This window comes from Protopterus annectens, chromosome 5.part0 (assembly GCF_019279795.1).
Source record: "Protopterus annectens isolate FY-2018-M chromosome 5.part0, PAN1.0, whole genome shotgun sequence".
In the NCBI taxonomy this organism is placed as follows: Eukaryota; Metazoa; Chordata; order Ceratodontiformes; family Protopteridae; genus Protopterus; species Protopterus annectens.
Genome location: NC_056735.1, coordinates 868,671,182 through 868,696,592, shown reverse-complemented (window position 1 = coordinate 868,696,592; position 25,411 = coordinate 868,671,182). Strand labels below are relative to the sequence as shown.

Here is a 25,411-nt window from a genome sequence, read left to right as displayed (position 1 = left end):
AATGTCTATATGGATGATACTCTTTACACAGTGTGAAAAAATACTTACATATTTATAAATGATCCATAAAACTGATACACATGAAGAGAATGCAAAGAGATCAACTGAAAATAACTGCAGAATGTCAGATGTGAAAGGTCAATCTTTGCACATGTCAGCTTATGTTGTTTGTTTCAAGTGTATATGATGAAGACACATTAAACTTATCAAGGAAGGAAAACACTGTAATGTAATTACATCTAATATTGTTAAGATAGCAATTCTGTACAAAAAAGTAATAGTCAAAGTATTCAGATGTGGAGGTGGAATAAGGATTCTTGTACAATTACAAAGGTAGCAGTAAATCTGTGGCCCCATAAGTGTAGTATCCATCTCTGGACGATGCACCTTCACAAGAGAGACTAAATGACAAGATGGTATAGAACCTCAGAATGTACTCCCTGGGCAGAAAACAGTGACAGGTTATGCAAAAAGCTGATTTTTTTTTTTTTTTTGTAATGGGGATTCTTAATGTGAGATATGGTATTACAGGAACAACTTAAGTTAACTGTAATAGAGGGAAGCTTCAACATGTATTGCACAGACAGACTGGCTAAGTGAAGTTAATGGATTTGCAAGGAATACTAAGGACCACATAAAGATTAAATACAAAGCAAAAGTGATACTCAGGTTATATAGATTGCTTGATGTTTGTAACAAAAGCAGATTTCTAAAGCTGTTAATTCAGCCTGATAGTGAAATTCAAGAAGTTAAAAAAATAACCCTGTTATAAGATAAGTATGGAAATCTATATGACAATTTAATTTTTTTCCTCAAAATAATTTGGGGTGATTAGAAACATTTGACCTATGCTATCTGAGAAAAATGAATTAAAGCAACATTTACAATTTAGTGGTCAGTGTACAATGCTTACTGGTTCATAGCCACTTTGAACATTCCAATTTGGGAAGTAAATAGAGAAATAAACTTTGTGGCCATTGTAGTATGTGCAAATATATGCTTTGGGGAGAAACGGTGAAAGTAAATAAAAGTAAAGTTATTTTTACTAATGTTAGTTTTTGCACAAGTCAAAATGTAGTGTATCTCGTGCAATGTAAATAGGGTCCTAGTTACCTTAGGGAAACTAGATATTTCTCCACAAGTATTATGCAACACTGCAGAAATATTAAAAATGGGGTTATAAAAACCCCTTTGTTTTCATATTCCATAGAATGTCAAGGGTTAATTTGCAAGGTTTGAAAGGTACTATTCTTTATAATGTGAAATGTATAGATATTCATATAAAAATAAGACAGAGAGATATGCATTTTATATTTGAATATAACACATTCCTTATAGATTAAACAAAACGTTAAACGTGTAGGCAGTGATTAAATTACATCAAAATTTTACACATTTACTCATGTAATTTTGTTTATATTTGATTGTTTTTTATAGGTTGGGTTTGTGTTTTTAAATGCGTTACTTTAAATGAAGGCTGTATTGCTGATGTGCTATAAGGTGGAAATTGAGTTCTCCAAGGGTCATTTTTGTTGTTTTTATTTTACAGGTTTCTAAAATATTTGTTAGTTTTTCCAGATCATTTTATTATTATGGTTTTATTTAAAATGTTTTAAGAATGATATGAATACATTCATTAATTTTCAAGGAATGTTTCAAATCTTCAGAGCACATTACAAATCAAGATTATCTGAGACTTATGATTATGGCCCAGAGCTTATAAACTGTTTCTGTAACAGTCATGTGCTACATTAACTGATGACATGTGGCCAGAAAAGTGAGACCTTAAGATTTTTCTGTAGCCTATTCCAATATTATCTAAACTCTGTACTATAAAATGCATAAGCTTAATGTTTTGCTTAATCATCATGGACAAAGTAAAAAAAAAAATGTGTCACAAAAGTCCCAAATCAGGGCACTTTATAAATATTACATTAATTCACTTAAAAAGTTAACAGAATAATAGGTTTTGAATCAATGAACATTTTCTAAAGAAAAAAAGTATGAAATTGTTATACTTGACATTATTAAGTAACGATAATCTTCAGTAATTTTCCAGAAAAACAAAGATTTTATTAGGGACAACAAACACACATGAAGCAAAATCAGGGTTTGTTGCATATTCAGTGCTAATACTGATATTTCCTGTATTCTAAATTGAATTCTTTTCAACTTCTCTTCTGATCCAAGCCCCTTACTTTTTTTTCTATTTAATGACATCCCTATTTCTTGTAAGCTATTATTCACATGTAAAATCATTTCTTGTATCATTTTACATTGCTTAGTCATAAGAATAATGTCATCCATGTAAGATATAATACAAGCATGGACAGCTGAGAGGTAGGAATACATCACTCCATGCAAAATTAAACAGAAACATGATATATATGATCAGAACATCTATTTTATACTTGAAGATGTTGCTATAATAATAAAAAGGAGGATATTAAGTAACTATGACTACAGCAAAAATAAAATAATGTTTATAAATCATTCTGAAAAGTTTTGCAATGGCCAAGAATTATACTTCATGTTTTGCTATGTTAAAATCATTCCTCTGTTTACTTACTAATTCACTCATTTATTTATTTTTATTTATTTAGTGATTAACTGGTGCATATCTTTTTGATGCCAAAACTTACATTTCTTGCCATTCTAACACATATACAGTCCTATACAGTTCATCTGCAAGGACCATACAGTAAGAGCTACTAAACATTGCTGAACTGACTAGAAGACTCATGCATGCAAATAGTACATGATATGAGCAGAACAAAGTATCTTACCACAGCTCACCAAACTGCAGGTAGAATGTTTCCCTATCGAAGCTGGAGATAATGTTTTCACATAATCATCAACGTATATATAGTCAATTGACAACTTAAAAAGTACTTTTATTTTGTATATTGTATGAAATTCCTTAGGATATGCAAAGGCTGAAATTTTTGTAATGTCAATAACTACAGTAAGTACTATGTGGTCCAGACTAGAAATGCACAAGATACAATAGGTGATAGTTTTATATTATAAGCAGTAAATGAACAGCTGGATTCCATGTCCTGTATATCATGGACACATTCAGAATGCTAAGTGTATTCTGACCCACTGGCACAGAGGCATGGTGTTAGTGTTACACTTACCTCTTTGGGAAGCTATAAGGTCTTTGTATGAATACCAACAACATAATGTGGAAATATACAACAAACTCATTGCACATATAATACACTATATTACTGCAATCAAAAAAGTAATATTTTAACATGCCATAATATGTTCACATTATGTTCCTCCCCACGATTCACTGTCACTGACCTTCCACCACAGTATACTAGATATTATTCTGCAATCAAGCCCACACAAGAAAGGCACAGGTGCCAGAATTTCATTTGCACTGATTAAGGACCATACATGTAATGTCATGTAGAAATGAGTCATGTTATTCTGCATTTGAGGATATGATAAGGAGAGTGAATAAGCACAGTGATAGGATGTGGAATTGTCAAAAATAGCCGACAAAGATTTATGTAATGTGCAGTTGTGTCAGACATATTAATTCACTATGCTTCCATCTCTTTCTGGAATATCAGAGGCATTTTAGACACTTTACTTTCAGTGTATTATCCTCAGATAATATAATGTGATATGAGTGATGAGCATGAACAGCTTAGTGACAGTGGTAGGCAGGCCCATAAATACTGAGCAGTGGTTATCAGTGCTAAGGGTTAAATGGTAAACATACCAAGGACTTAAATTATACTCTTATAACCAGACTACACAAAAATAATGTGGACATATAAAGGAAGTAGCATTTTAAGAATTATTATCAAACAAAGTATGTATTCAACAAAAACATTACGCATTTATGTGGGCAAATAAAAAGAGGCTATTTAAGAAGTAATTAATTAGACTAATTAATTAGACTAGCCCGGTCAACAAATGTAAAATAAAAAAATAAATAAATAAAATAAAATAATTAAAATGCCAGTACCTTTAACACTTTGACTGCTTTAACCCTCTCTGTGTTGACTGCCCAGATTCATTAGGCTTTACCATTATTTTGAATTTGAAAGTACTATTTCTATTTTTTATAACTAGTCACTGCAGAGACACCTACTATTACTCCCTAGCAGGCAGCAGACTAGTGCTGACATCATGTTTCTAAGAGTGTAGATGTTCAGTATGTCTGTGACTGGAAAGTAATGTATGATCTGTGGTGCTGTTATAGTAACTTTTTTTTGTCAAACTTTGTATAATCAATGGGAAGTTAGCATAATGGTTAAGGTGTTTGCCTTACAGGCACAAGGTGCCAGGTTTGATACACAAATGGGGTAATTTGCTAAACTTAGAATAGCTCACAAGGGCAATTAGCTTAGTACTGTTCTATGAACTAAAATACTATATGGCTATTATAAGTTTGTGTTATGTTATGAGGTAATGCTTGGTAGTGACAACATACCTTAGAGAGCTCATTCCAAGGGCTACTTTATTGGGTAATGTAGCACTGTGTGTTGTGAGACTAGGCGTATGTGACAGTAGTATGCTCTAACAGGCAGCAGACTAGTAATATGTAGTAACAGGCAGCAGACTAGTAGTATGCTCTAACAGGCAGCAGACTAGTAATATGTTGTAACAGGCAGCAGACTAGTATTATGCTCTGACAGGCAGTAACTAGTAATATGTTGTAACAGGCGTCAGACTAGTAGTATGCTCTAACAAGCAGCAGACTACAGTCATCAAAAAGAAAGTGGCTACACATTAAGATTCATGAATACATATAATTATATACTTCTTGAGTTGGGAATGTAAACAAATGGGTTGTTGATTTGCTTACCTTTACATGAATATTACCGACTCATATAATAGCTGACTTGAATAATGGCAAATACCTTCAAGTAAAGATTATAGGCAGTATATTCTTTTTTCATTTAATGAGCTATAAGGTAATTTCTTTAATATTTTAGACATTTGCACTAAATCATTAAAAACTGTAATAAGAATATCATTTGTCATTGAACTCTTATAACAGAACTATTATCATATACTCAATATCCTTGTTTTTTTATGTTGGTTTATGTCCAAATTCTGTGATGCATCTGAACATATAAACTAGAGGAAATGTTTCAACATGTGCCAAATTAATGCATTAAATGTAGCATGAATGTTTCTTTTTATTACTTTGTTTCTGTAATACGATTCAAGCACTAAAAGTGTAGCAAACGTTTGATCACGTCCTTAAAATGCAACATTAAACCGAGGTTCCATCTGCTTAACTTGGTGGTAGTTCAGGTGGATGTGAAAGATCCCATAGCACCTATCAAAAAAAGTAGAGGTCCTTTATAAAACACCATTACAGGGATTCAATAAACTTTGTGTAGACGTCACGCCTACAAGGAGTTTAAGTGTGTGCACAGTGATATTTGGTTGTCAGAAGCACTCATTGCATATTCAGGCCACAAGATTTTGTGGCTGGCAACAATGTTGCCGGCCAGGAAACTGTAAATGAACATGCATAGCAATCCTGTTTAAGTCACAGTACTGAAGTTCCGTGGTGTTGTGTGTAATGCTACAGTGGTCACCAGGGCTTAACATATAATAGTTTTCATAGCTCTCATTCTCTTAGTACTAGACATCTGGGCAAAGGACAACATAATGTGGGGGTGATGACCCATAAATTGAGACAAATTTGACATATTTGGTCTTTAGAAATGTGCTGGTTTGTGTTAAGATAAATTTTATGAAGGATTTGAAGTCTGAAACTCAAATGTATGTAATTATTGAATCACATCAGTCCTGAGATCATCCTAGTGATAAGACAGAAAACCACAAATTTGATAAGGAACACACCAAAAGATATATAAGAAAAAAAATCTTGTAACTCTGTGAAAATCTGGACAGTTGAGAGGTATGATAGTAAACTATATGGTCCAAGCACAGTACAGGACATTGTATACAGTGAGAATATTGTGAAATTCCATTCCTGGCATACTGTACTGAAGTTGTGTAAATGATCTGTAAGGGTACATTGGCTGACATGTAAAATAAACACTCAGAAGTATGTGTATTGAATAGGGACACACAGATGAATTGTAGCAATGAATACAGGAAAAGAGGACAGGTGAAAAAACTAATGTACCACAGACAAGAACATGTCAATGGAAGGCAGTTGTAAGAGCAACACCAATCACATATCAATATGGTACATTAGGGACTGCACAGTGAAAATGCATATTATGTGACTGTCACACAAGGTGACATAACAATGGGAATATGTCTGTATGACATAAACATCCTTACATGAAAAATGTGGAGGACATGTATCAGGGGTGCTACAGAAAATTAGGGTGGGTGCATATTATGTAGCTGTGCAAATGAATTTTCCTGTAAGCTCAGCAGAAGACTCCAGCAAGCTGGATACAGGTAAAGGCTCATGGACAACATTAAAAGAAGCAAGCATAATCATAGACAATATTAGAATAATACCACCAGTGATCCCATGTCTCTAACATAACATATGTGATTTACAGTGATAAGAGATGAGTCTGCACACGCACACTTAAACAACTATTATGATACACTCACTCTCTATGAGGGTAATCACACACACACTGTTCTGGCACTGCAACATTTGCCGGAGGTGTTAGGAGGGAGACTGCTATACCTGTATGCAGCATTAGGATCAATGCAGGCTAGGTGACTGCTGTGCATGGTGTGTATATATATATATATATATATATATATATATATATATATATATGGCACAGTCCACACTGTGATGAATTTTACCCATGTCATTAATGTTGTCAAACAGCTATGAATGTACTGTGTGCATCATCGAACAGGGAGAACACATGCATCTAGTATAACACCTTGATGGGTGGGGGTTCCGCACCATCAGACAGTAATGTTTATGCCAAAAAAAAGGAATACCTGAATAAGACTAATAAGATGTGTGTCAGGTCACTGAGGCAAAGGTGCTACACTTCAGTTACACATCACAGGAAGATGTGTAGAAGACACATGAAGAAGGGTGTATTGTACTCAGTTACTGGTGTGATGAAGGCTGGGAACTATGGGAGTATTATGGCCTCTGATGTGGATTTCCTTCACATACTCAGTACTTGTATTACATTCAATGGAGTAGTCAGCAGTGTTACCACATACTGGTGGACGTTCCACTTACCATCTACCTCAGGACACAGGTCAAATACCTATTGGTCTGATTATAGGATGTAATGCTACATTATACTTTGTGTGTCTGTTTTCCAGACGTAACAAATCTCCCCATGTTTTCATGTCATTGCAGCTGTTGCCATGGCTATGGCAGTAATCTTTGTTGTGTGTTGATACTGTCTGTATTATACTAATATCACAGTTAGAGTCAATGATTGCCCACAATTTGTAGTCTTTCATACAGCTGTTTAGATACAGGAAGGTATGTCATCTGTGATGTCTGTCAATTAAATAATAGACAGGAAAGTGCCTAGCAGTAGGACACCTCATACATCAACAGATTTAGATGCCACATATGTGATACAGTGGTCTACCCACTTGGTGATATAGGTATAAATAACCACTTCTGACAGTGTTAAGTGATTATCTCAGTGAGGATTTGTGTCAAATGAAAACACAAATGGAAGGCCCAAGGAAACAAACTGCTGCAGATAAAATCCAGAAGAACTTTAAGCTAGAAACTTTTTGAAATAAAAACTTGTTTAAAACTATGAGAGATAAGTGCTTTCATTCACAAAAATACATGAACTTCATCAGATAAACATTGCTGGAATTACATACACAATTTGTAGCATTTGTGTTCAATTATATGACTGCCGTGCCCCCAGGAAATGAAACATCATCTTAAATGAGCCACCACAAAGAAATTCACAGTGCGTAGCACTGCGTCATTTCATTTGACAACATTTGCAAACAATGAAAATATATATATATAAAAAATACATATATATATCTATAAAAAAACAGAACAAAATGCATTCCCTATAGAATCAGAAAAATGAAAACAAAAGCATGTAAACATATGGACAGTGAAGTGGTGTAGCGGTATCGTTGTCACCTCACAGCAAGAGGTTTTCCAGTTCAATTCTCAGCTTGGGTATCTTCTCTATGGAGTCTGCATGTCCTCCCTGCATTCGTATGGGTTTGCTCTGGTTTCCTCCCACATTATAAAGACATGTGTCTGGAGCATTTCTCCCTGGGCCTCTGCTGAAAATTGGCTTTGCTCCAAGTTGGACTTTACCATTTAACAAATGTTTAAATAAATAAAAATATGTAAAATATAAACACTGTATTTAGAGCTCATCATTCCAGTGCTTTTAACTTAAGCAAACATGCTATTGAAACATGCTCATTGAGTCCAGGCCAATTATTGGCATTCATATGCAGCTGCCAATATAATTCACATTTTTCCAGTAATAAGGTCCATGGACTTTCATTACTGTTGGAAGGCATTTGTTACAAAATTTGAATGTGTGGTGTGGGTAACATTTTATGTATTTGTAGAGGGCATTAGTCTCTTTTCTCATTCTGATTTCATATAAATGTTCATATATTCTGTCCCTCAGTCTCCTCTCCTTTTTTCCTATGTAAAAAAAAGGTCAGAACATACACAGTGCACAATATACCACCTTTGTTGTACAACAATTGAATTTGTTTCTTATAACGACCACCTGGTTGTTCAAAGAAATTTCATGGCACACCAGAATATTGGGGCAACAGGGGCAACAACCACACTTTTTCATCCCTATAAATTCGGAATTTTGCTTATGTTGGTGTTTGGGCCAACTCTGTTCTAATATTGTTTTCAAATTCCTGCTCTTTTTGAACACCACTTGTGGACCCAGCCCAACATAATTATAAATGGTATTCCTTTATAGGAGAAGACACCAATTATTTTCCAGAATTGATTTTACAGAGAGACCTTCAGTCGAATAGGTTGCAATAAAAGAATTCCTGAAGGTCTCTGTGTTTGTGTCTGTGGTCTCAGGCATGGGTGGCATTGATGTAGTATCCCCACCATCTAGAACTTCCTGACTTCCATTGTTGGTCACACAAGGGCCTGCCAGAACTGGCACAAAATGATGAGACTCATGTTTATTGATCACCTCTAGCATCACGTTGTCTACAAATTTTGTAGAGTATCCATGTTTTAAAAACATGTTTTTTCAGCAATGTGCACTCATCCTAAAAGGCAGTATTTTCCATGGTCATTCGGGCTGCCCTCACAAACTGGCCATTGACCACTGCCCTTTTCTGTGTTATAGGGTGCAAACTGTCAAAATGGAGAAAACTGTTTGAATACGTGGGTTTCCTATACATTTTGGAGGTGAATCTTCTGTTTCTGTTGTCCTTGGCCAACCATATATCCAGGTACATCATTACTCTCATAGGTGAATGCAAGAAACTCTGTTGTTTGATTAATATATGCCAAAAAATAAGGGATGTCATGTGCTTCACCATTCCACATGAAAATATCATCCAAAAAGCATGTGTAGAATCTACATGATGCAAAAAAGAGGAGTTAAATATGAACTTTTTCTCCCATTGTGATTGTATCATAATAATGTTGGCAAAATGACCTCCACACGCTGCACCCATGGCTACTCCTTCTTGTTGTAAGAACAAATCACCTCCAAGTTTAACAAAATTATTTTTCAGTACAATCTCCAATAAAATGAAATAAACATTAATTTGGTCTTGTGGAATATTATTCTCCATCAAAAATTCAGAAAACCATTCCATTCCTTAGTCGTGGGAAATGACTGAATGCAAGTCCTTGACATTCACAGTGATAAAGGTGTAAGTGTCTTTGAAGGGAAAGTTATTCATGTCTTGTAAAAATTCTTGTGAATCACAGAAAACATGTGGCTCTTGGGTAACCAAACGTTTTAGTCTACTGTCCAAAAATTTGGCCAAGGGGTGGATGATAGAACCACGGCCATCAAAAATACGTTGCATAGGTGGTAGTTCTTTATTTTTGTGTATCTTAGGCAAACCAAACATGTGGGGGATCTTAGGATGCATCACATTTAGACAGTTATAATCCTAAATCAAAATTTGTTGGTCAACAAATCAGTCATTTAGATTTGCCTTAAAACTGCACTCATTCACAGACACCTCCTTATAGATGTCAGATGCAAAAATGGGACTCATTTTCCTATTATAGTCACACTCATTCATCACAACCAATCCACCCCCTTTATCAGGTTGCATGGTCCTGATTTCTTTGTTGCTTCATAAATCATTTAATCTCACTGTTTCTTCTCTAGAAAAATTGTATTTGAAAGTATGTTTTCTTACCTTGCCATCTAAATGTGCCAAGTTATGACTATCTAACTCACAGATTTTTTGAAACAGTTAATCACAGAGTGAATCAGGGGATTATAAGTGCTGGAAATCCTTAATGGTTGCATGGCTGCCCCTACATTTTGAAACAGCACCATGAAATTTAATTTCCTGGAATATTCCTTATGATCCATGAGTGTGTTTGCAACATCTATGTGCCTTTTAGGTACAAAAGTTAGACTTCAAGCAAATAAGCCCCCATGACAAACATCGATGTTAACAGATGAAAAATTGTTGACAATGAAATCATCAGTAGAATTTGTCATAGTGGTGCATGGGGGTAGCATAAATGTAGCAACATCAGGGACTGGACTTAATTCCACTTCTTGTGATTCTGAGGCCCATTCTGTCTCCTGAATCTTCCTCTCCAATTTTGTTGGGCTGTATTTGAGTTCTGCCTGGGAAGATTCCTTTTGTTCAATTGATTGTTCTGAATGGAGTATCAGTTCCTGATCCACATGCACATGACATCCACCATTTTTGACATAAATTAATCAAACAACAGAGTTTCTTGTATTCACCTATGAAAGTAATGATGTGAACATAGCTTACCTGGATAAATGGTTGACCAAGAACAACAGAAACAGAAGATTCACCTCCAAAATTTATAGGAAACCCACATAGTCAAACAGTTTTCTCCATTTTGACAGTTTGCACCCTATAACTCAAAAAGGGCAGTGGTCAATGACCAGTTTATAAGGGCAGCCCGAATGACCTCAGGAGATAATGCCTTTTGGAATGAGTGCATATTTCTGAAAAGCATGTTTTTAAAACATGGCTATCCTACAAAATTTGTAGACAACTTAATGCTAGAGGTGATCAATAAACGTGAGTCACATTATTTTGTGCCAATTCTGGGAGGCCCTTGTGTGGTCAACAATGGAAGTCAGGAAGTCCTGGATGGTCGGGATACTACATCAATGCCACCCATGGCTGAGACCATGGACACAAACACAGACACCTTCAGGAATTATTTTATTACAACCTATTCTACTGAAGGTCTCTCTGTAAAATCAGTTCTGGAAAAGAACTGGTGTCTTCTGCAAAATAATACCATTTGGGATTAGGCAGTGCTGGTTCTGCGAGTGGTGTTCAAAAGGGGCAGGAATTTGAAAACAATATTAGAACAGAGTTGGCCCAAACACCAACATAAGCAACACTCTGAATTTATGGGGATGAAAAAGTGTGGTTGTTGCCCCTACTGCCCCAGTATTCTGGTGTGCCATGAAATTGCTTTGAAGAACAAGGTGGTTGTTATAAGAAACAGATTCAATTGTTGTACAACAAAGGTGGTATATTGTGCACTGTGTATGTTCTGCCCCTGTTTTTACATAGAAAAAATGGAGAGGAGATTGAGGGACAGAATATATGAACATTTATATGAAATCAGAATGAGAAAAGAGACTAATGCCCTCTACAAACACATGAAATGTTACCCACACCACACATTCAAATTATGTATTTTATAAGAAATGCCTTCCAACAGTAATGAAAGTCCATGGACCTTATTACTGGAAAAATGTGAATTATATTGGCAGCTGTGTTTTAATGCCAATAACTGGCCTGGATTCAATGAACATGTTTCGATAGCATGTTTGCTTAAGTTAAAGGCACTGGAAAGATGAGCCCTAAATACAAGATTTATATTTTATTACATATGTTTACATACTTTTGTCTTCATTTTTCTGATTTGATAAGGAATGCATTTTGTACTATTGTATATATATATATATATATATATATATATATATATATATATATTATATAATTTTCCTTGTTTGCAAATTTTGTCAATTGAATTGATTCAGTGCTACACACTGTGAATTTCATTGTGATGGCTCCTTTAAGATGATGTTTCATTTCCTGGGGGCTTGGCGGTTATGTGATTGAACACAAAAGCTATAGATTGTATGTGTACTTCCAGCAATGTTTATTTGATGAAGTTCATGTATTTTTGTGAACGGAAGCGCTTATCTCTCATAGTTTTAAACAAGTTTTTATTTCAAAATGTTTCTTGATTAAAGTTCTTCTGGATTTTATCTGCAGCAGTTTGGTTCCTTGTGTCTTCCATTTGTGTTCTAATCTGTATTTCCTCAGTTTATTTTTTGGGCTGATTTGTGTCATGTACCTTGGGCTTCTCAGGTTCAAAAAGATGATAGTGTTGTCATCATACATGCCCTTGATGACCTGTTTGAGGACATCTAACAAATGTAAAAGACATGATGCAGCATTAACAGCTCACACAGGTCTGTTGCACACAGCCGGGATATCACTAATGTTCATTTAGAAAAATGTCCATGATGACAATCCTGTTGCTGATTCCATGTTTACTATTTTTAACACATTATTCACTACTTCCAATGTTATTCCTTTTTACAAATCGTTATTATCCTGTTTATTTTTTTTTAACTTTCCCTTTTTCTTTTCTATCTTATTTTCTTGAAATGCCTTTTTTAGATATTCTTTTATTACATTTATTATTTCTTGTTGACTTTTAACACTTTCACCTCTCTCATTCCTTCTATTTTTATTCTTTTGTTTTCCTTTACTATTCTATTCAATCAAAACACCTTTTTTAAACACCCTTTTAATCTTCTCTTGATTCATCTCATATATTTATTTTTCTCTCTCAAAAGTTATTTATTTCTTACTAAATCTCTAAAAGCATCATTGCATACTTCTTTACATTTTTCTTTTACTTATTTTACTGTCTCCTTTTTACATTTTTCAAGAAACATTTCATATATTTTTCTTTAAAACGTATCCACCAAAATGTCCTTTTCTTGTAAAACTCCCTCATACCTACATGATTATTCCATAAATACCTAACCCTTTCTATACCTTCCTAATCTAAATCTTTTTCATTTAATCTTTTAATACTCTTTATTTCTTGAATCTCTGTCCAAATTGCCAGATGATATGAAAATCCTGTAACTTTTATATCTTCTTGTATCATTTTCAAACTTTCTGAAATAATAAAATAATCTCTCTGCTCTTAAATTATCCCTTCTGTAAGTCCACTGTTTATTGTCCCATGTTTATAACTTTCCACTTTTAATTATTTCAGACATTAACATCAGCACCCTTTTTTCCATTTTCTTATATCACAGTTAAAACCCCCCACTAATAATAGATCTATGTTCACACTTACATAGTCTTGGATTTTTTTTAAATATCCCCTATTTTTCTTTTTTTGTCATATATGCACAAACTGATATAATTCTATAAACCTGCTTTTTCCATCTCACATCTAAGACTGTTACCCTACTCAATATTACCTAGGAAAATGGAAGATTCCTATTGAACTTTTACTTAATATTCCTATACTTGAGCATGTTTCTTTCCCTATATTCCAAAATATCTCACCTCCCCATAACTTTTTTACTTATAAACTCTCCTCTTCTGTTGAAATCCTTGTATCTTCAAGTATAATAATATCCATATCAAGTGTTATGCACCATTCTAATATACTTAATCTTCTTTTTATATTCTTTATACTGTTCACATTTATCACTAAGCTCTTCTTTTATTGATATTTACTTATTTTCCCTTTTTTTCACCCTTTTCTTATTTTCTTTCATACCTAAACCCTTAAATTGCCACTTCCTATCTTTTGCCATTTTCCCAACAGAATGTTCCTTCCTTTAACTACTCTCCAACTACCTTCTTCTTCATCACCTGCTTCTTCTATTTCCTCAAGCCCTTCTTTTATACCTTTTTACCTTTTACTTCTCCACCTCTCCTGGCTCATTATTATCTATCATTGTCTGCTGTTCTTGTTCTTTTCCTTGATCTTTATCCATTTCTTCCTTTTGCTCTATCTCTTGTTCATTCTCATGCTTTTTATCCACTTTCTTCTTATGTTCTTCTGTATTTTCCATATATTCCATCCAAAATTACATGTTTTTCCCATTTAAAGCATTTTAGTTCATATATTTTGCATCATGCCCCACTTTGCCACAAATATAACATTTTCTTTTGTCATAATTGTTAAGTAAAGAATCATTCTTTCTACAAAGAAAAGTTTTTTTGCTGCCCCCAGTATTTCCCATCATCTTTGTTTCCATCTATATTTATTATCATAAATTTTTGTAATGCCCATTAACATCCTTTCCCACAGTTTTTAAGTCGTCTTTCAATATTTCTTTTTCTACTTCAGTTTGAAACTGAACATATGTTTACTTTTTTTGTCTCTCTATTAAATCCTTGCACACCATACAAGTTCCATGGATTACAGTTTTTCTTTAACTCAGATTATCTCAAAATATTCTCCAGGTACTGTCCTTATTCACATATAATGTCACAAAAAAGTATGTTTATTAATATGAATAAATGCTCTTACCTCTTTCGGTGAGATACCCAACAGTGCTATTATGTTATGCCAAAAGTCATACCTGTCTGATTCTTTTTCTTCTTTGCAGCTTATTCTTACTAAATGTTTCTTTCTCATTCATTCTGTCTTGTTTTTTTCTCTTCTTTCTCCCTGTTTCACCACCTTCACTTACAACTTCTTCTTGAATTCTCTCCATAATGTCTCCCCATGAAATTGCCTTCTCACTTTCTGGCTCACTTTGGTTGATTGAATCCTGTAAATAAACATCCTGCAACTCTCCCAAATGGAGGTTGCAATAATATATCTTTTCTGTGTCTCACTCTTCCCCTCGAACGACTGCTACTGGAAAAGAACCTCTGAATCTTGTGAAGGTACAACCACCTTCACATTACTCCATGCATGCACTTCTACCTTCTCTCTGAATACAGGCTTGCATGCTTCTTCCTTTTCTTCCACGTCATCCTTTTGTGAAAGCTCAGCTGCCTTTTCACTAAACGTAACCTCCAGTGTCTCTTTTGCTGCACTCTTCACTACTGCATGATAATTCCACTACAACGGTCGCATCAGCCATTCTCCTTCCTGCTTCTCTGAGACATCACTGCTCCCAGACTGGAAGATGGAAGTGTTGCAACAAACAGCATCCCCACTCAAAAAGACTAGGGGAAGCTCCCCAATACCCCAGCCAAACTTCCCCTAGTAGTTGCATAAATACCACCTTATGTTTCTCTTGAAAACAGGCCACTTGCCTAGCTGGATTAATCTGGTCAACAAAGGATAAATACAAATAAAACCGAAAGTATAAATGATAACTGCCATGTCTTTGCAGTTCGAAATACCCTGAGGGTTTGTTGCAGATAAAGTGCTGAACTTTCTAAACCTAGAGCTGTTCCATGGCTTGACACAAAGTGTAAACACTGGCCAGAAGTCTGAATGCCATCGTCTTGCACTATTATACTGCTTATTCAAAGGTGAGACCATACAGATTTGTGTGTCTCCCTTGGTGACTAAGTATGCCACGAGAACCTAATTTATGAAAAGGAATGAGTTATCTTCATGATCTTATATCCTGAAAGCTTAGCCCATTTTTAAAATGCGCAGATACACAAGTCTATAGAACACTTGGAAAATGTTTTATTTTAAATTATTTTTAATGTGTCAATCTCATGTGTCTTTGTCTTCAAGTTTTGCGTACAGGGTTAAGGCTTTCAGTTGTTTATGAGGTTAATTCTGCAGCTGTAGACAGTTTTCTTTAGTTTTTACTCACAAACTGTGTAAGTCAAAGCAAGTCATTTCAGCAGCATTTTTGGGTCTCCCACTACAAAGAGGTATTTGTCTTTATGGCATTAGAAACTTAAATGAATAAAGCATGAGTAAAAGTAGTTTTCTTGCATTTTAAAAGTCTGGTTATATGTTTAAATGAGTACCAGCAGAAAAATCCATAGCGCATCATGATTTTTAAACTCAATGTAGAGAGCCACTGGGTTTTTAAAGATATATGAAAAATACCTTGCATTTTGCACTTAACTATATTCAAGAGTTTTGTGATTTCTTGCAATCACTGAGCAAAATATGCACTCATAGGCAGTAAACTACAGGACAGCAGGAAGTCCTGAAGTCAACTCATTAAAGGTCTCGTGTGTCTGTTTGCAAAGGGGTAGGTCATCAATGGCCTAAAACCTAAATATTCACAAACAAAAAAATTGTGATTCTTATCAAAGGTAATGTAAGGAGATACATTTTCCAACTACACTATTTTTCTCCATTATAAAATTTGGCAAATACAGCTACTGCCATGTGCAGAATATATCCTAATAGTCCTACTATTGTACAGAGGTCAAAATGTAGAACTACATAATCGGATAGTGTAATGACACAAAAACATTATTAAATATACAGTACTTTTAAATGTTGTGGCTGCATTGTCAGGCTACTTCAGAAGAATGGTATACATATTGTATCTGCATAACACTTAAACTACAAAACAATGTTATCCTATCCTAACTGATTAGTGTATTAAGTAAATGTTTATAAAATAATGATACATATCTCCAGGATCCTGATCAGTTTCCTGCCAATGTTGACGTAACTTTCATAACGTCTAGTGTTTGAATTGGGGAGGGAACAATGGAATATCAGGAAAATGGCACACAGATCTCAGTACCTGTTCTCCTCTGGTTCGAAATGCTCCTCTTGCTGCAATCATTTCATACAGAGTAACTCCCAATGAAAAGTAATCCACAGAATAATCATATTCACGGCCTTTCAGTAGTTCTGGAGCCATAAAACCTGCAAAGTAATAAATCATATTAACATAATAATCAGTATATATATATATATATATATATATATATATATATATATATATATATGCAGTTTTGAAAAAATTGGATCATATACACACACACACATATATATATATATATATATATATATATATATATATATATATATATATATATATTGCAATCTGTAAATAAAGAAGCATGCTACAAAAATGTTGCTAATATTTAGACTTCAAGATATTTTATGCTACATTATTGAAACAATGTCCATTAAAACAGTTTTCACATATGACATTTGTCTGTTTATATTTATTCTTGTGCTGAGGCCATGTTCATTTGTACATTACTGTTAACAGTTCACGCTAGCATTTTTTATAACAAATCTGTTATACTGTTTCGGAAGTCTGCATAAACTATATATCACTTACAATGTCTTATCAACTCAGCAAGGTAATTTTTGCAGCTTTTCTACTGAAAGTGCTACTGTATATATATATATATATATATATATATATATATATATATATATATATTGGCAATGGAATGAAAGCATGATTGATGCTGGAATGGATATGTGACTTTCTATCTAGTATGTAACAGATATGGGACAGTTCATTAATACAGATCTGTACAGATGTACAGATGGAGTTGAGCATTAGTATATAAAATGGCATTAGGTGGAAACTTTACAATTGTATGCAGTGGAACACTAAAATGAATCTGCAGTGATACTAATATGTGATGCTTTGAGTGCAGTTTTGTCTGGTCGAATGCTGGGAGAGGACTTCACAGGAATGGATCTAATAATCGGTTGAAGACTATTTGCCTGAAAGTACTTTGAACTTAAAATAAGTGAGCAAAGTGCATTTAGGTAAGTGCTGGTAAAAAGTGTTTTAGAGGTGCAAAGCAATACAATCCCCTCACAAAAATAACTGCATTTCCATCAGTTAGATATATCAGTTCATGTAACTTTTACATAGTTGAGCGGGATCTCAGCAATAATACACATCCAATAATTAGTGAAAATGTGAAATAATATTTGTGTCACTTCTAGGAAGCTGTTAAGATTTAATAAAGTCTAGACCCATAATATTTTAAAATATTAGAACAGTGCCACGATTCCCAAGTGGCACCCTTTCATTTCCGATTTTTTCTTTTGTTTTTTTGAGTTTTCATGCTGTTGGAGCTGAAGTCATCACGTGCGTGATGACATTAGCTCCATCAGCACTACTAGCCAGTCGGAACTGAGCTCAAGGAGCTCACATCATCATTTCCGGCTGGCAGGAAGTGCTTTGCTTGAAAAAGCTGCCATTTCAGACGCTTATCCTGGCTGGATTTTATTTTACTTATTTAAACAGTTTTGGACAGAAACTGGCTGCAAGAGGGTGTTGGACAGAAGTAACTGTGCTGCAATGATGAGAGGGTTTAATTTGGATATAGCTGCGAGGGGGACTTTGTATATGCTGTGCTGTTTTCAGGAGAGGGATGGGCTTTGTATATGCTGCCGTTTGCAAGTAGATAAGGAACAAAGGGTGTGTGTGTGTGTGTGTGTGTGTGTGTGTAAATGCCCCCATGGAATACACCTGGTGGCTAGATGGATTCAGGCTCAAACCCTGTACCTTTGATACAGGGTAAAAAGAGCCTAATGTCCCTAGCCACCACCATTTCTGAGCTTTATCCAGATTATTATTTTTTTGTGCTAAGAGTTGAGAGCTATGATGAGAAGTGGGAACACAATTTGTATTCCCCCCATTTTTGGCTTTGTTGTCTGTCCATGTTTTTTGTACTAAGAGGTTGAGAGCTATGGTGAGAAGTGAGAACTTAAATTATTCACTAAATGATGACCATTAAGTTTCAGACTTCCTATTTTACAGGAAACTGCTGATTTAGCATAGTGGTATGTTATTTTGACTGTAGTGCATAGGGTTCTATGTTCAATACTTGCCAGCAAATGCATGATGGTAACAACATTTTAGTCTAGCAACCTTAAAAAATTATACAAGCAATGTTTAAAAAGTGTCCCTGATAAGTCCTAAGCCACCACCACTTGTGAGCTTTGTCCAGGTTTTTTGTTCTAAGAGTTGAGAGCTATGGTGAGAAGTAAGAACTGACTTTATATTCTCCTATTATTGCTTCATTCTCCAGGTTTTTTGTGCTAAGAGGTTGACAGCTATAGTGAGAAGTGAGAACTGAATTTGTATACCCCTACTATTGGCTTTGTCCAGGTTTTTTGTGCTGAGAGGTTGACAGCTATGTTGAGAAGTGATGAATTCACTAAATGATAGCCATTAAGTTTTAATATTCTTATTTTTCAGAAAGCTGCTGATTTGGCATAGTGGCATGTTGTTCTGATTGTAGTGCATAGGGTCCTGGGTTCAAAACTTGCCAGTGAAATGCATGATGGCAACACAACATTTTATTCTAGCAACTTTACAAAATTATACAAGCAATGTTTACAAAATTATACAAGCAATGTTTAAAATGTGTCCCTGGTTTTTGACCTTTTGTACCCCCCCCCAAAAAAAAATGAAATTGAAAATAAGTGCGAGACGCTGTGCAAGATGCCTATGGCTTACACTACTGTCACTCTATTTATAGTGTGGGTGTGGAAATAGACTTTTATGATGGAAATGTTCTGAACTGGGTAGTTTTGTCATTATTGGTTCATGCATTTTGTTTCATTGCCTGAGTACAGCCTACTGGTAAAATGTTCAAACTAATTTAAAATGCGCTTTGTCTAACAAGTGTGTTGTGTTATACAAGGAATATAATTTAATAAAGTCAGGAAGGTGTATCAAAAAAAAGAACAAATGTATGCTTCTTGTTTTATGTGCAAGGGGCCATTGATTTGAAAACAGCCCAAAGGTAATCTCTATTCACCACTGGCTGGATGCATTTTCTTTGAATGTGGGTTTCAATGCTGTTTTAATGAATGTGAGTTTCAAGGGCAGAGAAGTTTTAATGTCAAACCTATTTTCATTGTGAGACAGTATTGCTTTGTTTACCAGATGATGTCTATTAGTGTTTCTGCATTGTTGTGCTGTAAAATGTAAAAATAAAATCCAAATAATCATTGTAGAAGTAAAGCAGTATGCATACATTAGTGGTTATGGTAAATGGGGCGAATTATGGTAAATGGGGCAATGGCTGCAGGGGGACTCTGGTGCCATATTTTGGTTGTCTGTTCTTCAGTTTGTGTTTGAAAGTTGGTATCCCACAATTCCATTGGAGTGGGTGGGGTTACGTAATTATGTATGCAAATCAGATGTTAATTAGTGTACAGATTTGTACCTATTTTTCATGGGCCTTGTCCATATTTTTGATGTTTCCAGGTTGAGAGGTATGATATGTATGTCTCCCAAATATGCAACAAAATCTAGAAGATGTAGGATTTTTGCCTGGAAATGTTTACATAGATGTTTTTATACCCCAAGTAGACTGCAGAGAATTTTTCCTCAGGTAGACAGCAAATGTTTAGGTGTGAAGGGAAAGAAAGAGGTAGCTGGGAACATGTTTTCTGGGAGTGCGGTGAGTTGGCAGACTTTAAGGATTCTCTTTGGGATGCACTGTCGGAGATGCTGGGTGGGCAGATTGGTCTGACAAGGGAGATAATTATTCTGAGCTGTGATACAGAATTGGAATTGCCTAGACATGGTAAGGTCTTGCAGTGTCTAATAATGGTGGCTGCCAAAAAGCAATTACTGGAAAATAGATATCAAAATCTAAACCAACTATACTGGAAGTAGTGAATATAGTAACAGAGATAAAACAACTCTAATTGAGATCTTTAGAAAGGGGTAGGGGCAAACTACATAGGAAAAACATGGGAATTGTGGGAACAATACATACAAGTGAGGAATGAGTTTTAAAAGGCGTTAGGACTTAAATGAGCTATGTAATGTTTGAGTGAGTAAAATTGTGTAGATTATAAGTGATGTACAGTGTTTGCAACTGGGAGTTTGTCTGCATGGTTTGTGATGTACAATGCTTGTAACTAGGATTGTGTTGGTGTGGTTTGCTTTCATTTATATAAATGTATGATTGTCTATGTAGTAAGTGATGGTTTAATAAAGATCTTTCTTGTTTAAAAAAAGGCAGGAATTTAATAATTTATGTAATATTGCTTAAGTTAAATGATATATAGTAGTATATGTGAAATATTATGTTTGTTATGTTAATATAATCTGATTACTTTTGTATGAATGTAAATTTGCATATGTCACATGACCAGACGTCTCTGGCAAGGCATACAAGCCATAACCAATTACAGGCCTGCATCCTCCCCATGTGATGACAACACAGAATTTCTGAACAAACTAAATACCTCCTTCAGCAGATCTGATATGGACAACAAAACTGTGCCAAATAAGCTCCCTGTTGAACAGGGGGAGGATATGCTATGTCTAAGAACATTTGATAGTGTGACGACCCTGAGGCGAGTAAACCCAAGAAAAGCAGCTGGTCCTGATAATATTATCAGAAGAGTTCTAAGAGACTGTGCTACCCAACTATCCACTGTACTAACAGATATATTCAACACATCCCTGCAACTAACCATTGTACTCAGTTGCTTGAAAAATATGATAGTCATTCCCTTACCCAAGAAATCCGTGTTTATATCACGTTATCGAAAGATGAAAATAGCAAATGCTATTTCATCAGCCCCAGAACATCTAAACATGAAAATATCAAACATTCAGAACAGCAAATTTTTTCCCATGGAAAAAATTTGCTGCTCCGAAACACATACACACAACACAAGCACATCAAACAATCAGCAACCACACACATACACTTAAATTCCTACATCTAATGCTACACTAAACTAAACATACACTACTATATACCCACTTATCTTAACCCTAACCCTAAGGTCAGTCACTATTGCACACTCACCTAACCCGCGCCCTAACTCTAATTCACTTAAACCGCCCCTAAACCTAAAGTCTGTCACTATCGCACACACGCCTAACCCACGCCCTAAACCTAATTCACTTAACCCGCCCCTAACCCTAACGAAGAAACAATCGCACACTTACCTGAACCCAACCCGTAACTTTCCACCACAGCGCTAAGAATAGCGAAGCCACAGAAACAGCCAACCGAATTCTTTCCCGAGGAAAGAATTAGCTGTTCTGCAGCTTCGCTATTCTTAGCGTTCGCTGAATAGTGTTGGATATCAGAATATTCTAAGTTTTACTACTTCGATGTTCTGATATAGACCAACAAGTCCCACCCAACAAGCCTAAATAATTACCAGCTATTTGCTCTTACATTAGCAGTAATAAAGTGTTTTGAGGGGTTGATCAAGAACCATATCTCTTTAAGCTTACCTGCAACACTGGATACACTACAGTTTGCTGATAGGTCTAACCGCTGCACAGCTGATGCAATAGCCATACCACTTCATGAATCCTTGGCACATCTAGTGAACAAGAATTGCAATGTCAGAATGTTGTTCATTGATTTTAGTTCCGCCTTTAACACTGTCATTCCCCAGAATCTGATATTGATGCTGATCCAGCTGGGCATCAAAATCCCCCTGTGTAACTGGATACTGGACTTTCTCATTAACAGAACTCCAAAAGTATGTATGGGAAATAACATTTCAAGCAGTATTACATTAAGCGCAGGTGTTCCTCAGGGCTGCGTCCTGATCCTCTGCTGTTCACCTGGTTGACATACGACTGCCTGGCCAAGCATGATTTTGTTGGGTTCATGCTTGGCCAGGCAGTCCTCTGCTGTTCACCTTGTTGACACACGACTACCTGGCCAAGCATGAATCCAACAAAATCAAGTTCACAGATGATAACACTGTTATAGGTCTTGTGTTTACCTTGCAGACACAAGGTGCAGGGTTTGATTCTCACATGGGGTAATTGGCTAGGCTTAAAATGGCCCGCAAAGGCAGTAAGCCTAGTACTAATCTATGAATCTATGAATAGAACTTTCATAACAAACTGAAGTGGGGGAGATTATGGTGCAGTGTATGTGGCAAAGTTGACATAAAAGTACAAGATAAGAAAGAAGATTACAGGCCAAGTAATAATTTCCAGCAGGAACTTGTTATATTTCTCTGATGAAGAAGGAAAAACAATGCAGCATTTGAAGAACAGCATAAGCCACCATTGCAAGGTAATAACAAAACTGCATACAAACAAACAAACAAATTAAGCACAGTCAAAATTGAAAGACATGAATTGCATAACATCAAGCAAAACAGCCCAGGTCTATGACCATCTACAGCATAGGCTCAATCTAACCTGCACAAAAAAAAATAACCAGTTACAGCCCTCTTTCTGACAGAAAAGTCATTAATGCAAAGAAGAAAAAAAAAAACATTTTTTAAAAAATCACATGCAACTCACATCAATTCAAAATGTACATTAAGAAGAATAAAATCTATCATAACAGGATTTATGAGGGTTGTGTACAAATAAATATGACGCTGAAGTCATTATTGTTTATAAATATTACTCAAAGTATAATTCCCTGGAAAAACATGTGACATTAGTATGGTGTTCAGAGAAGATTTTGTATTAATAAATTCCCTGGATGAAACTGTACAATCAAAGCCCATTAATACTGGAAGGAAGTCAGCAGTATAGCATAATAGGCTCAGAGGAATTATACTACATCTATGGTAGAGTTTAAAGGAAATAAAGCAAGAGTTACAGATGTAATCTAGGAAGAAACTGAGTAATAACACCTATCACAGGCTTAGGATAGAAGGGTGCAATGATATGTAATCTGTACTGAAAGGAAAGTCTGTAATAATACATAAGCAGGCTTTGGAAGGTGACTCAGCAATAACATTGTATTTGCTGTGGTAAGAGAATTGTACACTACTATTTAGTTTGAGATTGGTGCCAAGTATGGGAACCTCACAGTTACTAAATCATTGCAACTGACTGAGAAGTCTGGTCATTAAAAATCAAGTGAAATATAACCCAATTGAAATAAACACATCATTGTTAGTGGCTCATAAGGTAGCACACATAGTCTTGAAGCCGGTAAGAGCAGAAAGCTTTGGATTTCATCCCCATGCCAGGTGCTTGGACTTCTTTTCACATACTGACCTGTAGAATACCATAATGTGAGTGATGCACTCCTGAAGTGCCATCCTTTGGATGAGGTATTTAACCAAGTTCCCTTCTGCCTTAGTGGTATCTCGTGCATATAACAGAAAATGCAATTACTTCAAGGAAGACAGCTAACCCATAGATACTGATCAGCCCAAAAAATATGTAATGAGTTCATATCAAAATGTAATGCACAAAGCAATGAACATCATGCAATGTTGAATAGTACACTTTATTGTAATATCAGTTGCTGGGCGGCCATGGTGGTGCAGTGGTTAGCATTGCCGCCTCACAGCAAGAGGTTTCGGCTGGGGTGCCTTTCAGCGGAGTCTGCATGTCCTCCCTGTGCCTCCCACATCCCAAAGACATGCTGCAGGTGGATTGACACTCTAAATTGGCCCTAGGTGAAGGGACAAGGTGATCGAAGAAGAAGAAGATTGTAATATCAGTTGCTAAGATCGTTAAACTCTGTATTATTATTCAGTTATAAAGGTTTTGTCAGTGATCAGAATTATGTGGATGTCATAGCCTATTAAAGTTAGATAATATATTATTGTGCTGCTCAAGTTGCCTCATTGTAATGCAATGATTTGTGTCACTTGAATCAGAGCATAGCTAAATGGGGTCTATGGACCAATACAGTACTTAATAAAGTGAATGAAAATCTTATGGCACTATTGGAAACAAGGCTAGGGAATTGTTATTTATGAGTTCTGGCAATAGTATTTCAGATTAGATCACCACTATTCATTTTTTCTCAGCATTCACAGAATATCTTATATCGTTTTATAACACATTTGCTATTTCATTTGTCGATTCTCCATATTCATACTTTATAATCTTTGCATTCTTTCCTCATTTTCTATTTCTTATTATATACAGAACAACCTCGCATCTACCTTTTTCCATAAAAGTATACTTACATTTTAGCTGTTATTTTCTTGCAGTTGTATTACTTTTTGTCATAACTACTTTCATTTATCTCATGTTTAATTTCTGAATCTCTCAGTGTGCTGCATGCGATTCCCAAAGTAAATATCCTATAATTTTCTTTAAGTTGAAGTTATGTTTTTCTGTACAGTCTTGGCATTTTTCTACCTTACTGATAATTCCTCTCAGTTCATTATCATATAGCATTCATTCATTTCACGAGCATATAAATATTTTTTCTTTAACCGCTCTTTCTTCATTATTATTTTCACACATTTTATATCAGTCTGCACGTCAGCGTTGGTCATTGACCTTTTCCTTTTTTGATCATTTGCACATAAACCTCCTGGCTGATAAATTCTGCTCCAACTTTACCCATCTCTCCCCCTCAATCTTCCCTCAGGAAATATCATCAAATATAACTACCC

The 25,411-nt window shown here is 35.3% G+C and overlaps 1 protein-coding gene across 1 annotated transcript in view; it reads right to left on the bottom strand.

Moving 5' to 3' along the window:
• The window catches only part of LOC122802868 (rhodopsin kinase GRK1-like), a 506,474-nt gene that overhangs the window by 156,789 nt on the left and 324,274 nt on the right, over nt 1-25,411 (bottom strand). The window contains exon 5 of the mRNA XM_044072666.1: nt 16,851-16,975. Coding sequence (XP_043928601.1) covers nt 16,851-16,975 — 125 coding nt within the window. The remainder of the gene's footprint in view (nt 1-16,850; nt 16,976-25,411) is intronic.